This window comes from Oncorhynchus clarkii, chromosome 5, assembly GCF_045791955.1.
Source record: "Oncorhynchus clarkii lewisi isolate Uvic-CL-2024 chromosome 5, UVic_Ocla_1.0, whole genome shotgun sequence".
NCBI classification, from domain to species: domain Eukaryota; kingdom Metazoa; phylum Chordata; class Actinopteri; order Salmoniformes; family Salmonidae; genus Oncorhynchus; species Oncorhynchus clarkii.
In genome coordinates this window covers 4,240,342-4,259,330 of record NC_092151.1, presented here as the reverse complement: position 1 = coordinate 4,259,330, position 18,989 = coordinate 4,240,342, and the positions used below count along the sequence as shown (strand labels likewise).

The window sequence follows — 18,989 nt, the reverse complement described above, 5'->3', positions numbered from 1 at the left end:
TAGTGAAATACAGGATTTGTTTAGTTGGATAGATTTAGTTTTTTTTTTAGAAATGGGTCATTCATAAGACATATGTTAATCTTGATCGTTAGCATCTGTTAGCCTAGTTGCACTGTAAACAGCGACTTTGTTTCAGTCAGACTTCTGAAAGACACACAGTTCACACACATTTTAACAGAATTTTATTGTTGACTACATCAAAATAAATTAATCTAAAAACTCATAATTCATTGCCATCATTTCCAGATCTGAGCAAACCATCGTCTGCCTCCGCATTTAATCGTTCTTTTTTTTTTTTTTTGAATATCAGTAAAGCATTTTTTTGTGAAAATTCCTGATATAAAAATGTCTTTATAAATTCGATTTGATATTTAAAAAAGAAAGAAAAAAAAAGAACGTGAGATGATAGGCTCAGATGATGCAGTTGTCAAATCTACCATTTGATTGGTCACTCATTGAACGAGTCAGCTTTCCTCGAAAATCAGGATGTAATGCCAGTACAATTGAACAATTGAGGTCTGGTGTCATCTGTATTGGATGAGGCTTGGCTTCGCTGGGTCTGTGAGCTGCAGGGGTGTTGGCAGCGCGTTAAATGTTTGCTTACATGCTGAAAATAATTCTGTGGGTTCGTAATGAATCACCATTGACCCCCCGCCGCTAATCAGGGGCTTGATGGGGCTAAGCTACGACGCTAAGCCCCAATTACTGTCTGCAGACTAACGAGACGCTTCACAGCATTAACAATCAAACTAGGAACAATGTCTTTTCAAGAAAGAAAAGAGAGAGGAAAGAGAGACAGAGAGAGAGAGAGAGAGAGAGAGAGAGAGAGAGAGAGAGAGAGAGAGAGAGAGACAGAGGAGATGGAGAGAGAGAGAGAGACAGAGAGACAGAGAGAGAGAGAGAGAGAGAGAGAGAGAGAGAGAGAGAGAGGAGATGGAGAGAGAGAGAGAGACAAAGAGAGAGAGAGAGAGAGGAGATGGAGAGAGAGAGAGAGAGAGAGAGGAAATAGAGAGAGATAATGTGTGTGCGTGCGTGTGTGCGCGTGCGCGCGTGCGCGTGTGTGTGTGCGTGCGTGCGTGCGTGCGTGTGTGTGTGTGTGCATGCGTGAGTGTGTGTGAGTGTGTGCATGTGTGTGTGTGTGTGTGCGTGTGTGAGTGTGTGAGTGTGTGTGCGTGTGTGCGTGCTCGAGTGCGTGTGTGTGAGTGTGTGTGTGTGTGTGCGTGTGTGCGTGCTCGCGTGCGTGCGTGTGTGTGAGTGTGTGTGTGTGTGTGTGTGTGTGTGTGTGTGTGAGTGTGTGCATGTGTGTGTGTGCGTGCGTGCGTGCGTGTGTGTGTGTGTGCGTAATAGAGCGACTGAACCCTGTCAATAATGACTGACTGAGTAGTGCGTCGGTCTATGTGCTGTAGTGCCAATCCATATGCACTGACCAGGACTACTACACACAACACAAATATCATCACAACCACAACACCCACACAGTGGTCTCCCAGTGATAACCCAAAACCCAGTGTCCCAAATGCCACCCTAATCCTCACATAAGCCCTGGTCAAATGTAGTACACTATAAAGGGAACAAGGGTGTTGTTAGGGACTCAGGCTGAAGGGAACAAGGGTGTTGTTAGGGACTCAGCCTGAAGGGAACAAGGTGTCGTTAGGGATTCAGCCTGAAGGGAACAAGGGTGTCGTTAGGGACTCAGCCTGAAGGGAACAAGGGTGTCGTTAGGGACTCAGCCTGAAGGGAACAAGGGTGTCGTTAGGGACTCAGCCTGAAGGGAACAAGGGTGTCGTTAGGGACTCAGTCTGAAGGGAACAAGGGTGTCGTTAGGGACTCAGCCTGAAGGGAACAAGGGTGTCGTTAGGGACTCAGCCTGAAGGGAACAAGGGTGTCGTTAGGGACCCAGCCTGAAGGGAACAAGGGTGTCGTTAGGGACTCAGCCTGAAGGGAACAAGGGTGTCGTTAGGGACTCAGCCTGAAGGGAACAAGGGTGCCGTTAGGGACTCAGCCTGAAGGGAACAAGGGTGTCGTTAGGGACTCAGCCTGAAGGGAACAAGGTGTCGTTAGGGACTCAGCCTGAAGGGAACAAGGGTGTCGTTAGGGACTCAGCCTGAAGGGAACAAGGGTGTCGTTAGGGACTCAGCCTGAAGGGAACAAGGGTGTCGTTAGGGACTCAGCCTGAAGGGAACAAGGGTGTCGTTAGGGACTCAGCCTGAAGGGAACAAGGTGTCGTTAGGGACCCAGCCTGAAGGGAACAAGGGTGTCGTTAGGGACTCAGCCTGAAGGGAACAAGGGTGTCGTTAGGGACTCAGCCTGAGCCACTGACATTGTCTTTGTTAAATTAATTGGTTTGCAAAAAAAAAAAAAAACTTAATGAGGCTCAATGATTATTACAGAAAATAACAAACATTCATTATCCTAATCATGGACACTAAGGCTGATTCTAAAATGGCGCCCTAATCCCTATATCTCTGGTCGAGCCCTGGTCAACATTAGTGCACTACATTGTGAATAGGATTCCATTTTGGATTCACTGTACGTTCCATGGGTCTGCATTCATTCACACACGGCCCAACACATCAGCTCATGGCCTTTAATGTGCAATACATTATAAATGTTATACTTTTTTTGTTAAACCAGGCAAGTCAGTTAAGAACAAATTCTCTTATTTTATGACGACGGCCTACACCGGGCCAAACCTCGGAGGACACTGGGCCGAATGTGCGCCACCCTACGGGACTCTCAATCACAGCCGAATGCGAAACGGCCTGGATTCAAACCAGGGACTGTAGTGACACCTCTGTGCACTGAGATGCAGTGCCTTTAGACCGCTGCGCCACTCGGAAGCCCACGATCGTCACAAAGTGTCACGGTTGAGATGAACAATGAGGATGTGGGGACGCTGCTCACTGCTGCGGAAATAGAATGTCTGGGTTAAGCCGTCTGTTTTAAAAAAATATATATATTTATTTAATTCACCTTTATTGAACCAGCTGAGGCCAGCTGAGAACAAGTTCTCATTTGTAACTGCGACCTGGATCCACGGTACATGTAAATCCAGGGAGGTAAAACACTCCACACAACCATAATAAAGATCTCTATGAGAGTGCCTGGCACGGTGTACATATTAGGACCTACATGTTAGTGACTGCATGAGTCTCTACCGTACAGGCAATGCTAATCTCTTGGCTTGATTAGTTTTTTCACCTCAATGTCAAATTGTAAAAACACTAAACCAGCATGCTCCATGATGGTACTCGCTGTCAGAGGTCCCAGCTCCAAGATGGTACTCGCTGTCAGAGGTCCCAGCTCCAAGATGGTACTCGCTGTCAGAGGTCCCAGGTCCATGATGGTACATGATGGTCATCGCTGTCAGAGGTCCCAGGTCCCAGGTCCATGACGGTCATCGCTGTCAGAGGTCCCAGGTCCATGACGGTCATCGCTGTCAGAGGTCCCAGGTCCATGACGGTCATCGCTGTCAGAGGTCCCAGGTCCATGACGGTCATCGCTGTCAGAGGTCCCAGGTCCATGATGGTCATCGCTGTCAGAGGTCCCAGGTCCATGATGGTCATCGCTGTCAGAGGTCCCAGGTCCATGACGTTCATCGCTGTCAGAGGTCCCAGGTCCATGATGGTCATCGCTGTTAGAGGTCCCAGGTCCATGATGGTCATCGCTGTCAGAGGTCCCAGGTCCATGATGGTCATCGCTGTCAGAGGTCCCAGGTCCATGATGGTCATCGCTGTCAGAGGTCCCAGGTCCATGATGGTTATCGCTGTCAGAGGTCCCAGGTCCATGATGGTCATCGCTGTCAGAGGTCCCAGGTCCATGATGGTCATCGCTGTCAGAGGTCCCAGGTCCATGATGGTCATCGCTGTTAGAGGTCCCAGGTCCATGATGGTCATCGCTGTCAGAGGTCCCAGGTCCATGATGGTCATCGCTGTCAGAGGTCCCAGGTCCATGATGGTTATCGCTGTCAGAGGTCCCAGGTCCATGATGGTCATCGCTGTCAGAGGTCCCAGGTCCATGATGGTCATCGCTGTCAGAGGTCCCAGGTCCATGATGGTCATCGCTGTCAGAGGTCCCAGGTCCATGATGGTCATCGCTTTCAGAGGTCCCAGGTCCATGATGGTCATCGCTGTCAGAGGTCATAGGTCCATGATGGTACTCGCTGTCAGAGGTCCCAGGTCCATGATGGTCATCGCTGTCAGAGGTCCCAGGTCCATGATGGTTATCACTGTCAGAGGTCCCAGGTCAATGATGGTCATCGCTGTCAGAGGTCCCAGGTCCATGATGGTCATCGCTTTCAGAGGTCCCAGGTCCATGATGGTCATCGCTGTCAGAGGTCATAGGTCCATGATGGTACTCGCTGTCAGAGGTCCCAGGTCCATGATGGTTATTGCTGTCAGAGGTCCCAGGTCTATGACGGTCATCGCTGTCAGAGGTCCCAGGTCCATGATGGTTATCGCTGTCAGAGGTCCCAGGTCCATGATGGTTATCACTGACCTTAGCATCATACTGTAGGTCTAAATTGTATTGTACAAATTCTAAGACTAAGACTCCACAAGGGGCCATGGTGTAGTTAATACAGGTAACAAGTTCAAGCAGGTGTAGTTAATACAGGTAATGAGCTCAAACAGGTGTAGTTAATACAGGTAACGAGTTCAAACAGGTGTAGTTAATACAGGTAATGAGCTCAAACAGGTGTAGTTAATACAGGTAACGAGTTCAAACAGGTGTAGTTAATACAGGTAATGAGTGGAGAACAGATGTAGTTAATACAGGTAATGAGTGGAGAACAGGAGGGCTTCTTAAAGAAAAACTAACAAGTCTGTGAGAGCTGGAATTCTTACTGGTTGATAGGTGATCAAATACTTATGTCATGCAATAAAATGCTAATTAATTACTTAAAAAATCACACAATGTGATTTTCTGAATTTGATGATTTCAGGGCCAGTAGCTAGTCCTGCGGCAGATGATTTCAAGGGCAGTAGCTAGTCCTGCTTCAGATGATTTCAGGACCAGTAGCTAGTCCTGCTACAGATGATTTCAGGGCCAGTATCTAGTCCTGCTGCAGATGATTTCAGGGCCAGTAGCTAGTCCTGCTGCAGATGATTTCAGGGCCAGTAGCTAGTCCTGCTACAGATGATTTCAGGGCCAGTAGCTAGTCCTGCTACAGATGATTTCAGGGCCAGTAGCTAGTCCTGCTACAGATGATTTCAGGGCCAGTAGCTAGTCCTGCTACAGATGATTTCAGGGCCAGTAGCTAGTCCTGCGACAGATGATTTCAGGGCCAGTAGCTAGTCCTGCTACAGGTTATTTCAGGACCAGTAGCTAGTCCTGCGACAGATGATTTCAGGGCCAGTAGCTAGTCCTGCTACAGATGATTTCAGGGCCAGTAGCTAGTCCTGCTACAGATGATTTCAGGGCCAGTAGCTAGTCCTGCTGCAGATGATTTCAGGGTCAGTAGCTAGTCCTGCTACAGATGATTTCAGGGCCAGTAGCTAGTCCTGCTACAGATGATTTCAGGGCCAGTAGCTAGTCCTGCTGCAGATGATTTCAGGGCCAGTAGCTAGTCCTGCTGCAGATGATTTCAGGGCCAGTAGCTAGTCCTGCTACAGATGATTTCAGGGCCAGTAGCTAGTCCTGCTGCAGATGATTTCAGGGCCAGTAGCTAGTCCTGCTGCAGATGATTTCAGGGCCAGTAGCTAGTCCTGCTACAGATGATTTCAGGACCAGTAGCTAGTCCTGCTGCAGATGAGTTCAGGGCCAGTAGCTAGTCCTGCTACAGATGATTTCAGGGCCAGTAGCTAGTCCTGCTACAGATGATTTCAGGGCTAGTAGCTAGTCCTGCAACAGATGATTTCAGGGCCAGTAGCTAGTCCTGCTACAGATGATTTCAGGACCAGTAGCTAGTCCTGCTACAGATGATTTCAGGGCCAGTAGCTAGTCCTGCTGCAGATGATTTCAGGGCCAGTAGCTAGTCCTGCTACAGATGATTTCAGGGCCAGTAGCTAGTCCTGCTACAGATGATTTCAGGGCCAGTAGCTAGTCCTGCTACAGATGATTTCAGGGCCAGTAGCTAGTCCTGCTACAGATGATTTCAGGGCCAGTAGCTAGTCCTGCTGCAGATGATTTCAGGACCAGTAGCTAGTCCTGCACCATAGGTGTTGTTCAGCCATCTGCCACATTAACTATCCTTCACTGAGAGGGAGTTGCTATCCTGGTTCTCTCACTCTCACTCTCACACACACACACACACACACACACACACACACACACACACACACACACACACACACACACACACACACACACACACACACACACACACACACACACACACACACACACACACACACACACACACACACACAGTCCATGTAGTCATTGTGTAAACTCCACCCCCATGTGTATAACAGCATGACCCAATAACAGATGTTAAAGCTATATTAGATGTACTGCAGGTGCTTCCTGCTTTCTCTTTACTTCCTGGAAATAGAATGTTTGACAGATAGAGAAAGATAGACTTAGATCAAGAGAGAGACGGAGATCGAGAGATAGACGGAGATCGAGAGATAGACGGAGATCGAGAGAGAGACGGAGATTGAGAGAGAGACGGAGATCGAGAGATAGATGGAGATCGAGAGATAGACGGAGATTGAGAGAGAGACGGAGATTGAGAGAGAGACGGAGATCGAGAAAGAGACGGAGATCGAGAGAGAGACGGAGATCGAGAGAGAGACAGAGATCGAGACAGAGACGGAGGTCGAGAGAGAGACAGAGATCGAGAGAGAGACGGAGGTCGAGAGAAACAGACACATACAGAGCGAGAGAAAGAGAGAGAGACAGAGAGAGAAAAAAAATTGGAGAGAGAGAGAGAGCGAAAGGGAAAAAGTGAGAGAGAGGATGGTTCCTATGCTTGCAGTCACTACTCACTGTCAATCAACAGCGAGGGTTCCCACCAAAAGAACAGTGAGTTTCGAGTTGATCGATGGCTACTGTATCGCGACAACCTGTAACACATCATAAACGAACAGCAGCTTTCTGGGTAATCTTAAGCGTGTGCTTGTCACATCGCCGTGCTGACTGACAGATAGAAGTATAGAAGTATAGAAGTATAATTCCCAAAGCTACCCAACCACCATTTGGGAGGGGGGGGGGGTAAGGGAGAGCTAACTGGGGAACACCGCTACGGCGTCTCAAATGGCACCCTATTCCCTATACAGTGCACTACTTTAGACCAGGGTAGTGCACTAGATGAGGAATAGGATGCCGTTTTGGGAGACACACACTACTTTGGCTTCAGAACAGACTGACCCGCTGGTACCCTGCTGTGCTTTCCGTATAACTTAAAGAAAGTCCCCGACGTACTGCATTTGAAGTGAAGGATTCTGTGAATCATCTCTATGTATGAAAGCCACTTCAACGCTTGTGAATGAAAGGCAATATGTTCACGCTCAACATTATTAAAGAAAACAGAAGATCCCATCTTTGGTTGATATATAAGAGCCGGACATCCTCACACCTCCATGTATGTTAGTGTGTGTTGTGTGTGTGTGTGTGTGTGTGTGTGCGTGTGTGTGTGTGTGTGTGTGTTTGCATGTGTCTGTGCCTATGTTTGTGTTGCTTCACAGTCCCCGTTGTTCCATAAGGTGTTTTTTAATCTGTTTTTTAAATCTGATTCTACTGCTGCATCAGTTACCTGATGAGGAATAGAGATCCATGTGCCTCCCATTGTCTATTCTGGACTTGGGGACTGTGAAGAGACCTCTGGTGGCATGTCTTGTGGGGTATGAGGGGTGTCTGAGCTGTCTGTTAGTAGTTTAAACAGACCTCTGGTGGCATGTCTTGTGGGGTATGTATGGGTGTCAGAGCTGTGTCATAGTAGTTTAAACAGACCTCTGGTGGCATGTCGAGTGGGGTATGTATGGGTGTCTGAGCTGTCTGTTAGTAGTTTAAACAGACCTCTGGTGACATGTCTTGTGGGGTATGGATGGGTGTCTGAGCTGTGTGTTAGTAGTTTAAACAGACCTCTGGTAGCATGTCTTGTGGGGTATGTATGGGTGTCTGAGCTGTCTGTTAGTAGTTTAAACAGACCTCTGGTGACATGTCTGGTGGGGTAGTCATGGGTGTCTGAGCTGTGTGTTAGTAGTTTAAACAGACCTCTGGTGGCATGTCTTGTGGGGTATGTATGGGTGTCTGAGCTGTGTGCTAGTAGTTTAAACAGACCTCTGGTGGCATGTCTTGTGGGGTATGTATGGGTGTCTGAGCTGTGTGCTAGTAGTTTAAACAGACCTCTGGTGACATGTCTTGTGGGGTATGTATGGGTGTCTGAGTTGTGTGTTAGTGGTTTAAACAGACCTCTGGTGACATGTCTTGTGGGGTATGGATGGGTGTCAGAGCTGTGTGATAGTAGTTTAAACAGACCTCTGGTGGCATGTCTTGTGGGGTATGTATGGGTGTCTGAGCTGTCTGTTAGTAGTTTAAACAGACCTCTGGTGACATGTCTTGTGGGGTATGTATGGGTGTCTGAGCTGTGTGCTAGTAGTTTAGACAGACACCTCGGTGCATTCAACATGTCAATACCTCTCATAAATATTTACTAGTGATGAAGTCAATCTCTCCTCCACTTTGAGCCAGGAGAGATTGACATGCATATTATTAATATTAGCTCTCTGTGTACATCCAAGGGCCAGTCGTGCTGCCCTGTTCTGAGCCAGCCGTGCTGCCCTGTTCTGAGCCAGCCGTGCTGCCCTGTTCTGAACCAGCCGTGCTGCCCTGTTCTGAGCCTGCCGTGCTGCCCTGTTCTGAGCCAGCCGTGCTGCCCTGTTCTGAACCAGCCGTGCTGCCCTGTTCTGAGCCTGCCGTGCTGCCCTGTTCTGAGCCAGCCGTTCTGCCCTGTTCTGAACCAGCCGTGCTGCCCTGTTCTGAGCCAGCCGTGCTGCCCTGTTCTGAACCAGCCGTGCTGCCCTGTTCTGAGCCAGCCGTGCTGCCCTGTTCTGAACCAGCCGTGCTGCCCTGTTCTGAACCAGCCGTGCTGCCCTGTTCTGAGCCAGCCGTTCTGCCCTGTTCTGAACCAGCCGTGCTGCCCTGTTCTGAGCTATCCGTGCTGCCCTGTTCTGAATCAATTGTAGTTTTCCTAAGTCCCTCTTTGTGGCACCTGACCACACGACTGAACAGTAGTCAAGGTGTGACAAAACTAGAGCCTGTAGGACCTGCCTTGTTGATAGTGTTGTTAAGAAGGTAGAAACTAGGGGCCTGTAGGACCTGCCTTGTTGATAGTGTTGTTAAGAAGGTAGAAACTAGGGGCCTGTAGGACCTGCCTTGTTGATAGTGTTGTTAAGAAGGTAGAAAGTAGGGCCTGAAGGACCTGCCTTGTTGATAGTGTTGTTAAGAAGGTAGAAACTAGGACCTGCCTTGTTGATAGTGCTGTTAAGAAGGTAGAAACTAGGACCTGCCTTGTTGATAGTGCTGTTAAGAAGGTAGACACTAGGGCCTGTAGGACCTGCCTTGTTGATAGTGCTGTTAAGAAGGTAGAAACTAGGGCCTGTAGGACCTGCCTTGTTGATAGTGTTGTTAAGAAGGTAGAAACTAGGGCCTGAAGGACCTGCCTTGTTGATAGTGCTGTTAAGAAGGTAGAAACTAGGACCTGCCTTGTTGATAGTGCTGTTAAGAAGGTAGAAACTAGGACCTGCCTTGTTGATAGTGCTGTTAAGAAGGTAGACACTAGGGCCTGTAGGACCTGCCTTGTTGACAGTGTTGTTAAGAAGGTAGAAACTAGGGCCTGAAGGACCTGCCTTGTTGATAGTGTTGTTAAGAAGGTAGAAACTAGGGCCTGTAGGACCTGCCTTGTTGATAGTGTTGTTAAGAAGGTAGAAACTAGGGCCTGTAGGACCTGCCTTGTTGATAGTGTTGTTAAGAAGGCAGAGCAGAGCTTTATTATGGACATACTTCTCCCCATCTTAGCTACTGTTGTATCAATATGTTTGGACCATAACAGTTTACAATCCAGAGTTACTCCAATCAGTTTAGTCATCTCAACTTGCTCAATTTCCACATGATTTATTAGGAGATTTAGTTGAGGTTTACCACACACGCCCACCCCCCCTCTTTTCAAAACCATCTCCTGTTCATTATTGACTATGGATCAACTGTTGTTTTATTGATCAGTCTATAATACAATCTGTTTGGACAACAGAGCTTCATGTAATGGAATACACATGTAGTCTACAAAACATTAAGAACACCTTCCCCCCCTATCCCCCCTTTTGCCCTCAGAACAGCCTCAATTCATCAGGTCATGGACTCTACAAGGTGTTGAAAGCGTTCCACAGGGATGCTGCCCCATGTTGACTCCAATGCTTCCCACAGTTGTGTCAAGTTGGCTGGATGTCCTTTGGGTGGTCGACCATTCTTGATACACACGGGAAACTGTTGAGTGTGAAAACCCCCAGCATCATTGCAGTTCTTGACTCAAACCGGTGCGCCTGTCACCTAGTACCATACCCCGTTTAAAGACACTTAAATATTTTGTCTTACCCATTCACCCTCTGAATGACACACAAACACAATCCATTGTCTCAAGACTTAAAATTATTTATTTAACATTCTACTCTAGTGGGCTAAATCAGGGTCACACAGAGTGGTTCTTGGTAGTTTTTAACAAATCTACTTTGACCTCACACACATGGTGATGGGCTTAAAAAAGAAGACACTTGTACCTTGTCAGATATAGAGTTGAAATGTATTACATTTTGAGTTTGCGTCCCAATATTACACTTTATATACATTCCAGAAAACTGAATTATAACAAAACTGTTTGACATAGAAACATTTTAAATGTTTTATTAAGTTAATTAATTATGAATAATATTCCGCCCTGTCTCCTCCCCTTCATCTACTGTCTGCTGATTGAAGTGGATTTAACAAGTGACGTCAACAAGGGATCATAGCTTTCAGTCTATGACATGGAAAGAGCAGGTGTTCCTAATGTTTTGTACTCTCAGTGTACGTCTAAGCCAGTCAGTCACGTATAAATGACCTGTGTCTCAAATTAGCAGATGTTTCTAAACTGCTTCACAATGAAAAGTTAACCGCTTCATATTTAGATCTTGTGATTTTAAAAAGCATCAGTCGCTGAGTTTGATGAGTCTGTTTGGAAAACTAAACTATCAGGATAAAACATTGTCTCAGGCTATGGAACACCGTTAGGGTATTGTGCGTGTTTTTGGGGAAGGAACATTGCATCCATTACCTAGCTTTGTTTTTAAACCAGCACTGTCCCAGAGCTTTGGGAAAGTGGGTCTGCAGTCGTGCGACAGTGGCAGGTGGGCGAGACGAGACTTTACCACCACATCACAGCTGTGATCATCACTTATCAGAGAATCGCTGTGACATAAGACAATACGAGTGTAATCAATATCACTACGTCAAATATAGAACAACATTTTTATTTTATTTTTTATTTTTTCGCGTGTCAAAAAAGATACACAACAAAATTACACTATTTGACGGATCAACACTTGCTTTTTGATGTGAACTGAGTTCCATATCAAGCATCCAAAGTAGCAGAAGGTTGGCAAAGACATTCAAATGGAAGATTCTGGAATCGTCAGACTGGCGCTGCATTCTGATAGAAGGTTGGCAAAGACATTCAAATGGAAGATTCTGGAATCGTCAGACTGGCGCTGCATTCTGATAGAAGGTTGGTAAAGACATTCAAATGGAAGATTCTGGAATCGTCAGACTGGCGCTGCATTCTGATAGAAGGTTGGCAAAGACATTCAAATGGAAGATTCTGGAATCGTCAGACTGGCGCTGCATTCTGATAGAAGGTTGGCAAAGACATTCAAATGGAAGATTCTGGAATCGTCAGACTGGCGCTGCATTCTGATAGAAGGTTGGCAAAGACATTCAAATGGAAGATTCTGGAATCGTCAGACTCTATCGTCTGATGGCATCTGGAACGAGGCATCTGCAAACTTCATTTGTAGATCTCTCTCCAAGGAGTATTTCCACTCTTCTACAAAACTTCATTTGTAGATCTCTCTCCAAGGAGTATTTCCACTCTTCTACAAAACTTCATTTGTAGATCTCTCTCCAAGGAGTATTTCCACTCTTCTACAAAACTTCATTTGTAGAACTCTCTCCAAGGAGTATTTCCACTCTTCTACAAAACTTCATTTGTAGATCTCTCTCCAAGGAGTATTTCCACTCTTCTACAAAACTTCATTTGTAGATCTCTCTCCAAGGAGTATTTCCACTCTTCTACAAAACTTCATTTGTAGATCTCTCTCCAGGGAGTATTTCCACTCTTCTACAAAACTTCATTTGTAGATCTCTCTCCAAGGAGTATTTCCACTCTTCTACAAAACTTCATTTGATCAAGTGAGGTCTGCCGAAGCATTCCCCGAGTTTGGATCAAACTTTCAAGGCAATGTTTTGTTAACTTTCTGTGCTGTTATGAAATAGCTGTTCTTTGAGTGACATCTCGACCGTATCAATATTTTAAAACCATTCTGAATATCACATTAAAGGACATCCTTCAGAATAAAATACTATAAACTATTTGTCAGATTAAATGTTATTCTCGTGATATTAGAGATAAAACAGATCATGTAGTTTATATTTGTCAGATTAAATGATTAAATTAAATATCATGTAGTTTGTATAATCTAGGTCAGCCAAAATCCTAAACAAAGTTATGGTTGGCATGTAGTTCGTTTTTGTCAGGGAAAATGGCAGTCAAAAAATTGTGTTCGGGTATTCAGAGTTTTGTCTGGCAGTTCCTCAGGAGGGTTGTAACTGAAACGGTTAAATTTTCCACAGACTTGAGACCATGAAGGCGATGGAGAAGAGATATGGACAGAGAGACACCTGTAGAAGATGTAGCTCTGTTTGTTTGTTTGTTTGTTTGTGGCCAGCGGAGGTAGGTTCCCACCGAGCGACGAGTGTCGGTCTCGTGGGACACACTTACCGAGGACGGACAGCTCGCAGGAAGCCGTGATGTTCTGGTTCTTGTTAAACGCCACGCAGCTGTAGGAGCCTGAGTCGTCGTCCGTTACGCTGCTGATCAGGAGGTTACTGCCGCCCAGCAGGGAGTACTTCTTAGACCTGCAGAAGCACAGATGGCGAATCAAAGACAGAAAACCAAGAAAACCAAGAAAACAGTAATGTGTATTCAACTTCCAGATATCTCTCAGCAATATCTTACAGTACAGTAGTTAGTGATATACATTGGTGAGATAAAGCATTTTAAACCTTTGGAATTACCTGGATTTCTGCATAAATGTGTCATAAAATTGTATCTGATCTTCATCTTAGTCACAACAATAGACAAACACAGTGTGCTTAAACTAATAACACACAAATTATTGTATTGTTCTTGTCTATATTGAATACACAATTTAAACATTCACAGTGTAGGTTGGAAAAAGTATGTGAACCCCTAGGCTAATGACTTTTCCAAAAGCTAATTGGAGTCAGGAGTCAGCTAACCTGGAGTCCAATCAATGAGATGAGATTGGAGATGTTAATTAGAGCTTCCTTGACCTATAAAAAAAACACGCACAAAATTTGAGTTTGCTGTTCACAAAAAGAATTGCCACAGGATGCTCTCGATGGTGCAGCTATAAAAACCTTTTGAGGATCTAAGGACCAAAGCAAAATCTTTTCAGTCTGCTGAGGGGATTTGACGTGCCCGCTTCATGACTGTCGTGGTGCTTAGTTTGTTGGTGATGTGGACGCCAAGGACCTTGAAGCTCTCAACCTGCTTCACTGCAGCCCTGTCGATGAGAATCGGGTCGTCCTCGGTCCTCCTTTTCCTGAAGTCCACAATCATCTCCTTTGTCTTGATCACGTTGAGGGAGAGGTTGTTGTCCTTGCACCACACGGTCAGGTCTCTGACACCTCCCTATAGGCTGTCTCGTCGTTGTCGGTGATCAGTGTTGTGTCATTGGCAAACTTAAAGATGGTGTTGGAGTCGTGCCTGGCCGTGCAGTCGTGGGTGAACAGGGAGTAAAGGAGGGGGCTGAGCACGCACCATTGTGGGGCCCCAATGTTGAGGATCAGCGGGGTGGAGGTGTTGTTACCTACTCGTACCACCTGGGGGCGGCCCGTTAGGAAGTCCGAAATCCAGTTGCAGAGGGAGGTGTTTAGTCCCAGGGTCCTTAGCTTAGTGATGAGCGTTAAGGGCACAATGATGAGTTTATTGCTGCCAAAGGATGCTCAACCAGTTATTAAATCCAAGGTTTCACATCCTTTTTCCCCACGGTGCGTTCAATAAAAGACATGAACATGTTTGTGCGTTATTAGTTTAAGCAGACTGTGTTTGTCTATCGTTGTGACCTAGATGAAGATCAGATCAAATTTTATGACTAATTTATGCAGAAATCCAGGTAATTCCAAAGGGTTCACATACCGCTGTAACATGGTGAAAATGACACGCGGCTCCGACTCAAACCCAGTGCGCAAAACTATCTGTAATGTCGTCATTTCTACCAGCTTGCCGGCTGGTTTGATGTTGCTCTACTCATCACACATCAGAAATCTTGTGGAAAAGAAGGGTGGATCGTATTTCCTATATAGTACACAACTCCCTAGGGGCCCTAGTTGAAAGTAGCTAGTAAATAGAGTGCCATTTGGGACGGAATCAAGGAGTCACTCACCTGCTCTGTATCCTCTCGGCTCCTCTCATCCAGTGGAAGGCGGGGGTGGGGAACCCAGAGGCGGAGCACTCCAACACGGCATCTCTCCCCAGGAGGGAGGTGACTCTCTGGGGCTTCTGGAGAAACAGAAGGCCCCTGGTGGTTCCGGGTTCTGGAGGTTACAGATAGTCAGAGAGAGAGAGAGAGACAAAGAGAGAGAGACAAAGAGGGAGAGAGAGAGAGAGAGAGAGAAAGAGAGAGAGACAAAGAGGGAGAGTGAGAGAGAGAGAGACAAAGAAAGAGAGACAAAGAGGGAGAGAGAGAAAGAGAGAGAGAGAGAGAGAGAGAGAGAGAGAGAGAGAGACAAAGGCCAACATCAAACACAGCTCTTATCTGGGTGACAGAGCGATGAGTGAGTAGGAGCCACATTTAGGCTTTACTTTGGAAGATGAACCAGTGCAAGAGGTTGAACTAATACTGTTTAAACTAGGGGCTGATTAAAATAGTAGTTGGATATAAAAGTTAACCCTTGTGTGGTGATTTGGGTCTGAGGGCAATACAAGTTTGGAAAAGTGTGCGTGTGTGTGTGTGTGTGTGTGTGTGTGTGTGTGTGTGTGTGTGTGTGTGTGTGTGTGTGTGTGCGTGTGTGTGTGTGAGATGTTCCTTCCTTGGCCTGCTGTAACAATATATGGAAGTGAGATTCCTGAACATTCTAGATTGCAGCTGGTAGCAACAAAGCACTGCAATGTGTGTGTGGACCCAGAAGGACAGGAAGACACAGTACACATGCATCAGGTGCGAGAAATAAATTTACAACACACACACACTGTAAAACTCTGTCCCGCATGTGGTGTGCAGATCGGCCTTAATTTGTGTTCAACGGGGCTCATTTATCATTTCAAAACCAAAATACTGTGTGTGAAATGTGTCCTTCCAAATTGGTTCAGATCAAAGCAGTAAACATCAATAGTGGTGAAAACCTCGTTTCATTTATATTTATTCAAGATAAACATGATTTATTCCTCCCATGTCTTGATTATAATAGACGGTTGGGCAAGGCATTTTATCCACCCCCCAAAAAAATGAATAGCAGTTTTCTTGATAAATGTGATCTAGAAGAGGTAAATGGAAAATATTAGCCATTATACTGTCTATATTGCTTGTAATTGATATAAGTCAACATATAACCATGACTTGTTTTTATGTAAATTGTTATGGATGTCTTGGTTTTAAAAACCCTATAATGTTTTGGGTCCGTCAGACCAAAAACATGGACACCACACAAGGGTTAAAGAGTTCATCTGTAGTTGGAACTTTTGGACTTAGACATGAATTATACGTACCCATTGATTCTTGAAGAATATAACTTAGAAATGCCTCATGACCTTAGTTGAACTGTCGTACCCAACTTGTTTTACGCCAATGTTTGGAAACAAAGTAGATGTAAACAAACACTATATAGTCTCATAATATGGTTAAACGTATCAGTTTGATATCATGGATGGTCAGTCCTTGTATCCATACCTCTGTCTATACATGTGAGAGTGGTTACATTTCTCCAGCTCCGTCCCTCAGCTTTTTACTGAAACAGGAACGTGGCTTTGGGCTGTGTTAAAACACTGGTTCCAAACTGGGTAAGACAGTGGCTTTGGGCTGTGTTAAAACACTGGTTCCAAACTGGGTAAGACAGTGGCTTTGGGCTGTGTTAAAACACTGGTTCCAAACTGGGTAAGACAGTGGCTTTGGGCTGTGTTAAAACACTGGTTCCAAACTGGGTAAGACCGTGGCGTTGGGCTGTGTTAAAACACCGGTTCCAAACTGGGTAAGACCATGGCTTTGGGCTGTGTTAAAACACCGGTTCCAAACTGGGTAAGACCATGGCTTTGGGCTGTGTTAAAACACCGGTTCCAAACTGGGTAAGACAGTGGCTTTGGGCTGTGTTAAAACACCGGTTCCAAACTGGGTAAGACCGTGGCTTTGGGCTGTGTTAAAACACCGGTTCCAAACTGGGTAAGACAGTGGCTTTGGGCTGCGTTAAAACACAGGTTCCAAAGTGGGTAAGACCGTGGCTTTGGGCTGTGTTAAAACACCGGTTCCAAACTGGGTAAGACAGTGGCTTTGGGCTGTGTTAAAACACCGGTTCCAAACTGGGTAAGACCGTGGCTTTGGGCTGTGTTAAAACACCGGTTCCAAACTGGGTAAGAAAGTGGCTTTGGGCTGTGTTAAAACACCGGTTCCAAACTGGGTAAGACCGTGGCTTTGGGCTGTGTTAAAACACCGGTTCCAAACTGGGTAAGACAGTGGCTTTGGGCTGTGTTAAAACACCGGTTCCAAACTGGGTAAGACCATGGCTTTGGGCTGTGTTAAAACACCGGTTCTAAACTGGGTAAGACAGTGGCTTTGGGCTGTGTTAAAACACCGGTTCCAAACTGGGTAAGACCATGGCTTTGGGCTGTGTTAAAACACCGGTTCCAAACTGGGTAAGACCATGGCTTTGGGCTGTGTTAAAACACCGGTTCCAAACTGGGTAAGACCATGGCTTTGGGCTGTGTTAAAACACCGGTTCCAAACTGGGTAAGACAGTGGCTTTGGGCTGTGTTAAAACACCGGTTCCAAACTGGGTAAGACCGTGGCTTTGGGCTGTGTTAAAACACTGGTTCCAAACTGGGTAAGACAGTGGCTTTGGGCTGTGTTAAAACACAGGTTCCAAACTGGGTAAGACCGTGGCTTTGGGCTGTGTTAAAACACCGGTTCCAAACTGGGTAAGACAGTGGCTTTGGGCTGTGTTAAAACACCGGTTCCAAACTGGGTAAGACCGTGGCTTTGGGCTGTGTTAAAACACCGGTTCCAAACTGGGTAAGAAAGTGGCTTTGGGCTGTGTTAAAACACCGGTTCCAAACTGGGTAAGACCGTGGCTTTGGGCTGTGTTAAAACACTGGTTCCAAACTGGGTAAGACAGTGGCTTTGGGCTGTGTTAAAACACCGGTTCCAAACTGGGTAAGACCGTGGCTTTGGGCTGTGTTAAAACACTGGTTCCAAACTGGGTAAGACAGTGGCTTTGGGCTGTGTTAAAACACCGGTTCCAAACTGGGTAAGACCATGGCTTTGGGCTGTGTTAAAACACCGGTTCCAAACTGGGTAAGACCATGGCTTTGGGCTGTGTTAAAACACCGGTTCCAAACTGGGTAAGACAGTGGCTTTGGGCTGTGTTAAAACACTGGTTCCAAACTGGGTAAGACAGTGGCTTTGGGCTGTGTTAAAACACCGGTTCCAAACTGGGTAAGACCGTGGCTTTGGGCTGTGTTAAAACACCGGTTCCAAACTGGGTAAGACCATGGCTTTGGGCTGTGTTAAAACACCGGTTCCAAACTGGGTAAGACCGTGGCTTTGGGCTGTGTTAAAACACCGGTTCCAAACTGGGTAAGACCGTGGCTTTGGGCTGTGTTAAAACACCGGTTCCAAACTGGGTAAGACAGTGGCTTTGGGCTGTGTTAAAACACCGGTTCCAAACTGGGTAAGACCATTGCTTTGGGCTGTGTTAAAACACCGGTTCCAAACTGGGTAAGACAGTGGCTTTGGGCTGTGTTAAAACACCGGTTCCAAACTGGGTAAGACCATGGCTTTGGGCTGTGTTAAAACACCGGTTCCAAACTGGGTAAGACCATGGCTTTGGGCTGTGTTAAAACACCGGTTCCAAACTGGGTAAGACAGTGGCTTTGGGCTGTGTTAAAACACTGGTTCCAAACTGGGTAAGACAGTGGCTTTGGGCTGTGTTAAAACACCGGTTCCAAACTGGGTAAGACCGTGGCTTTGGGCTGTGTTAAAACACCGGTTCCAAACTGGGTAAGACCATGGCTTTGGGCTGTGTTAAAACACCGGTTCCAAACTGGGTAAGACCGTGGCTTTGGGCTGTGTTAAAACACCGGTTCCAAACTGCGTAAGACCGTGGCTTTGGGCTGTGTTAAAACACCGGTTCCAAACTGGGTAAGACAGTGGCTTTGGGCTGTGTTAAACGAGTGGTCATCAGTGGATTAATTAATTCCTATTTCAAACCATTTTGACAAAAGGCTCAAACAATTTGATTTATTTTTATCCCGATGCCAGTATTTCCTAAGGCGTTGTTTACTTAAACATTCTAATTGTGTGGCCAGAAGAAACCCATGATAAATGTTCACTAAAATTGTATTTTTGTTATCTTCGTCTGTTCCTTATCGAAATGTTCCTTCTGCTATCTGCTTTTCCTTCAATGTTATTTTTGTTAGTGTTGTTCTCATCTCCTAACAAGCTCTGTTGTTAAACTAGTCTCATCTCCTAACAAGCTCTGTGGTTAAACTAGTCTCATCTCCTAAC

General features: G+C 46.0%; 1 protein-coding gene across 1 annotated transcript in view; it reads right to left on the bottom strand.

Moving 5' to 3' along the window:
• The window catches only part of LOC139409827 (netrin receptor DCC-like), a 567,888-nt gene that overhangs the window by 286,237 nt on the left and 262,662 nt on the right, over positions 1-18,989 (bottom strand). Inside the window, exons 5-6 of the mRNA XM_071155214.1 lie at positions 14,661-14,811; positions 12,971-13,107 (exon numbers count right to left, since the gene is read on the bottom strand). Coding sequence (XP_071011315.1) covers positions 12,971-13,107; positions 14,661-14,811 — 288 coding nt within the window. The remainder of the gene's footprint in view (positions 1-12,970; positions 13,108-14,660; positions 14,812-18,989) is intronic.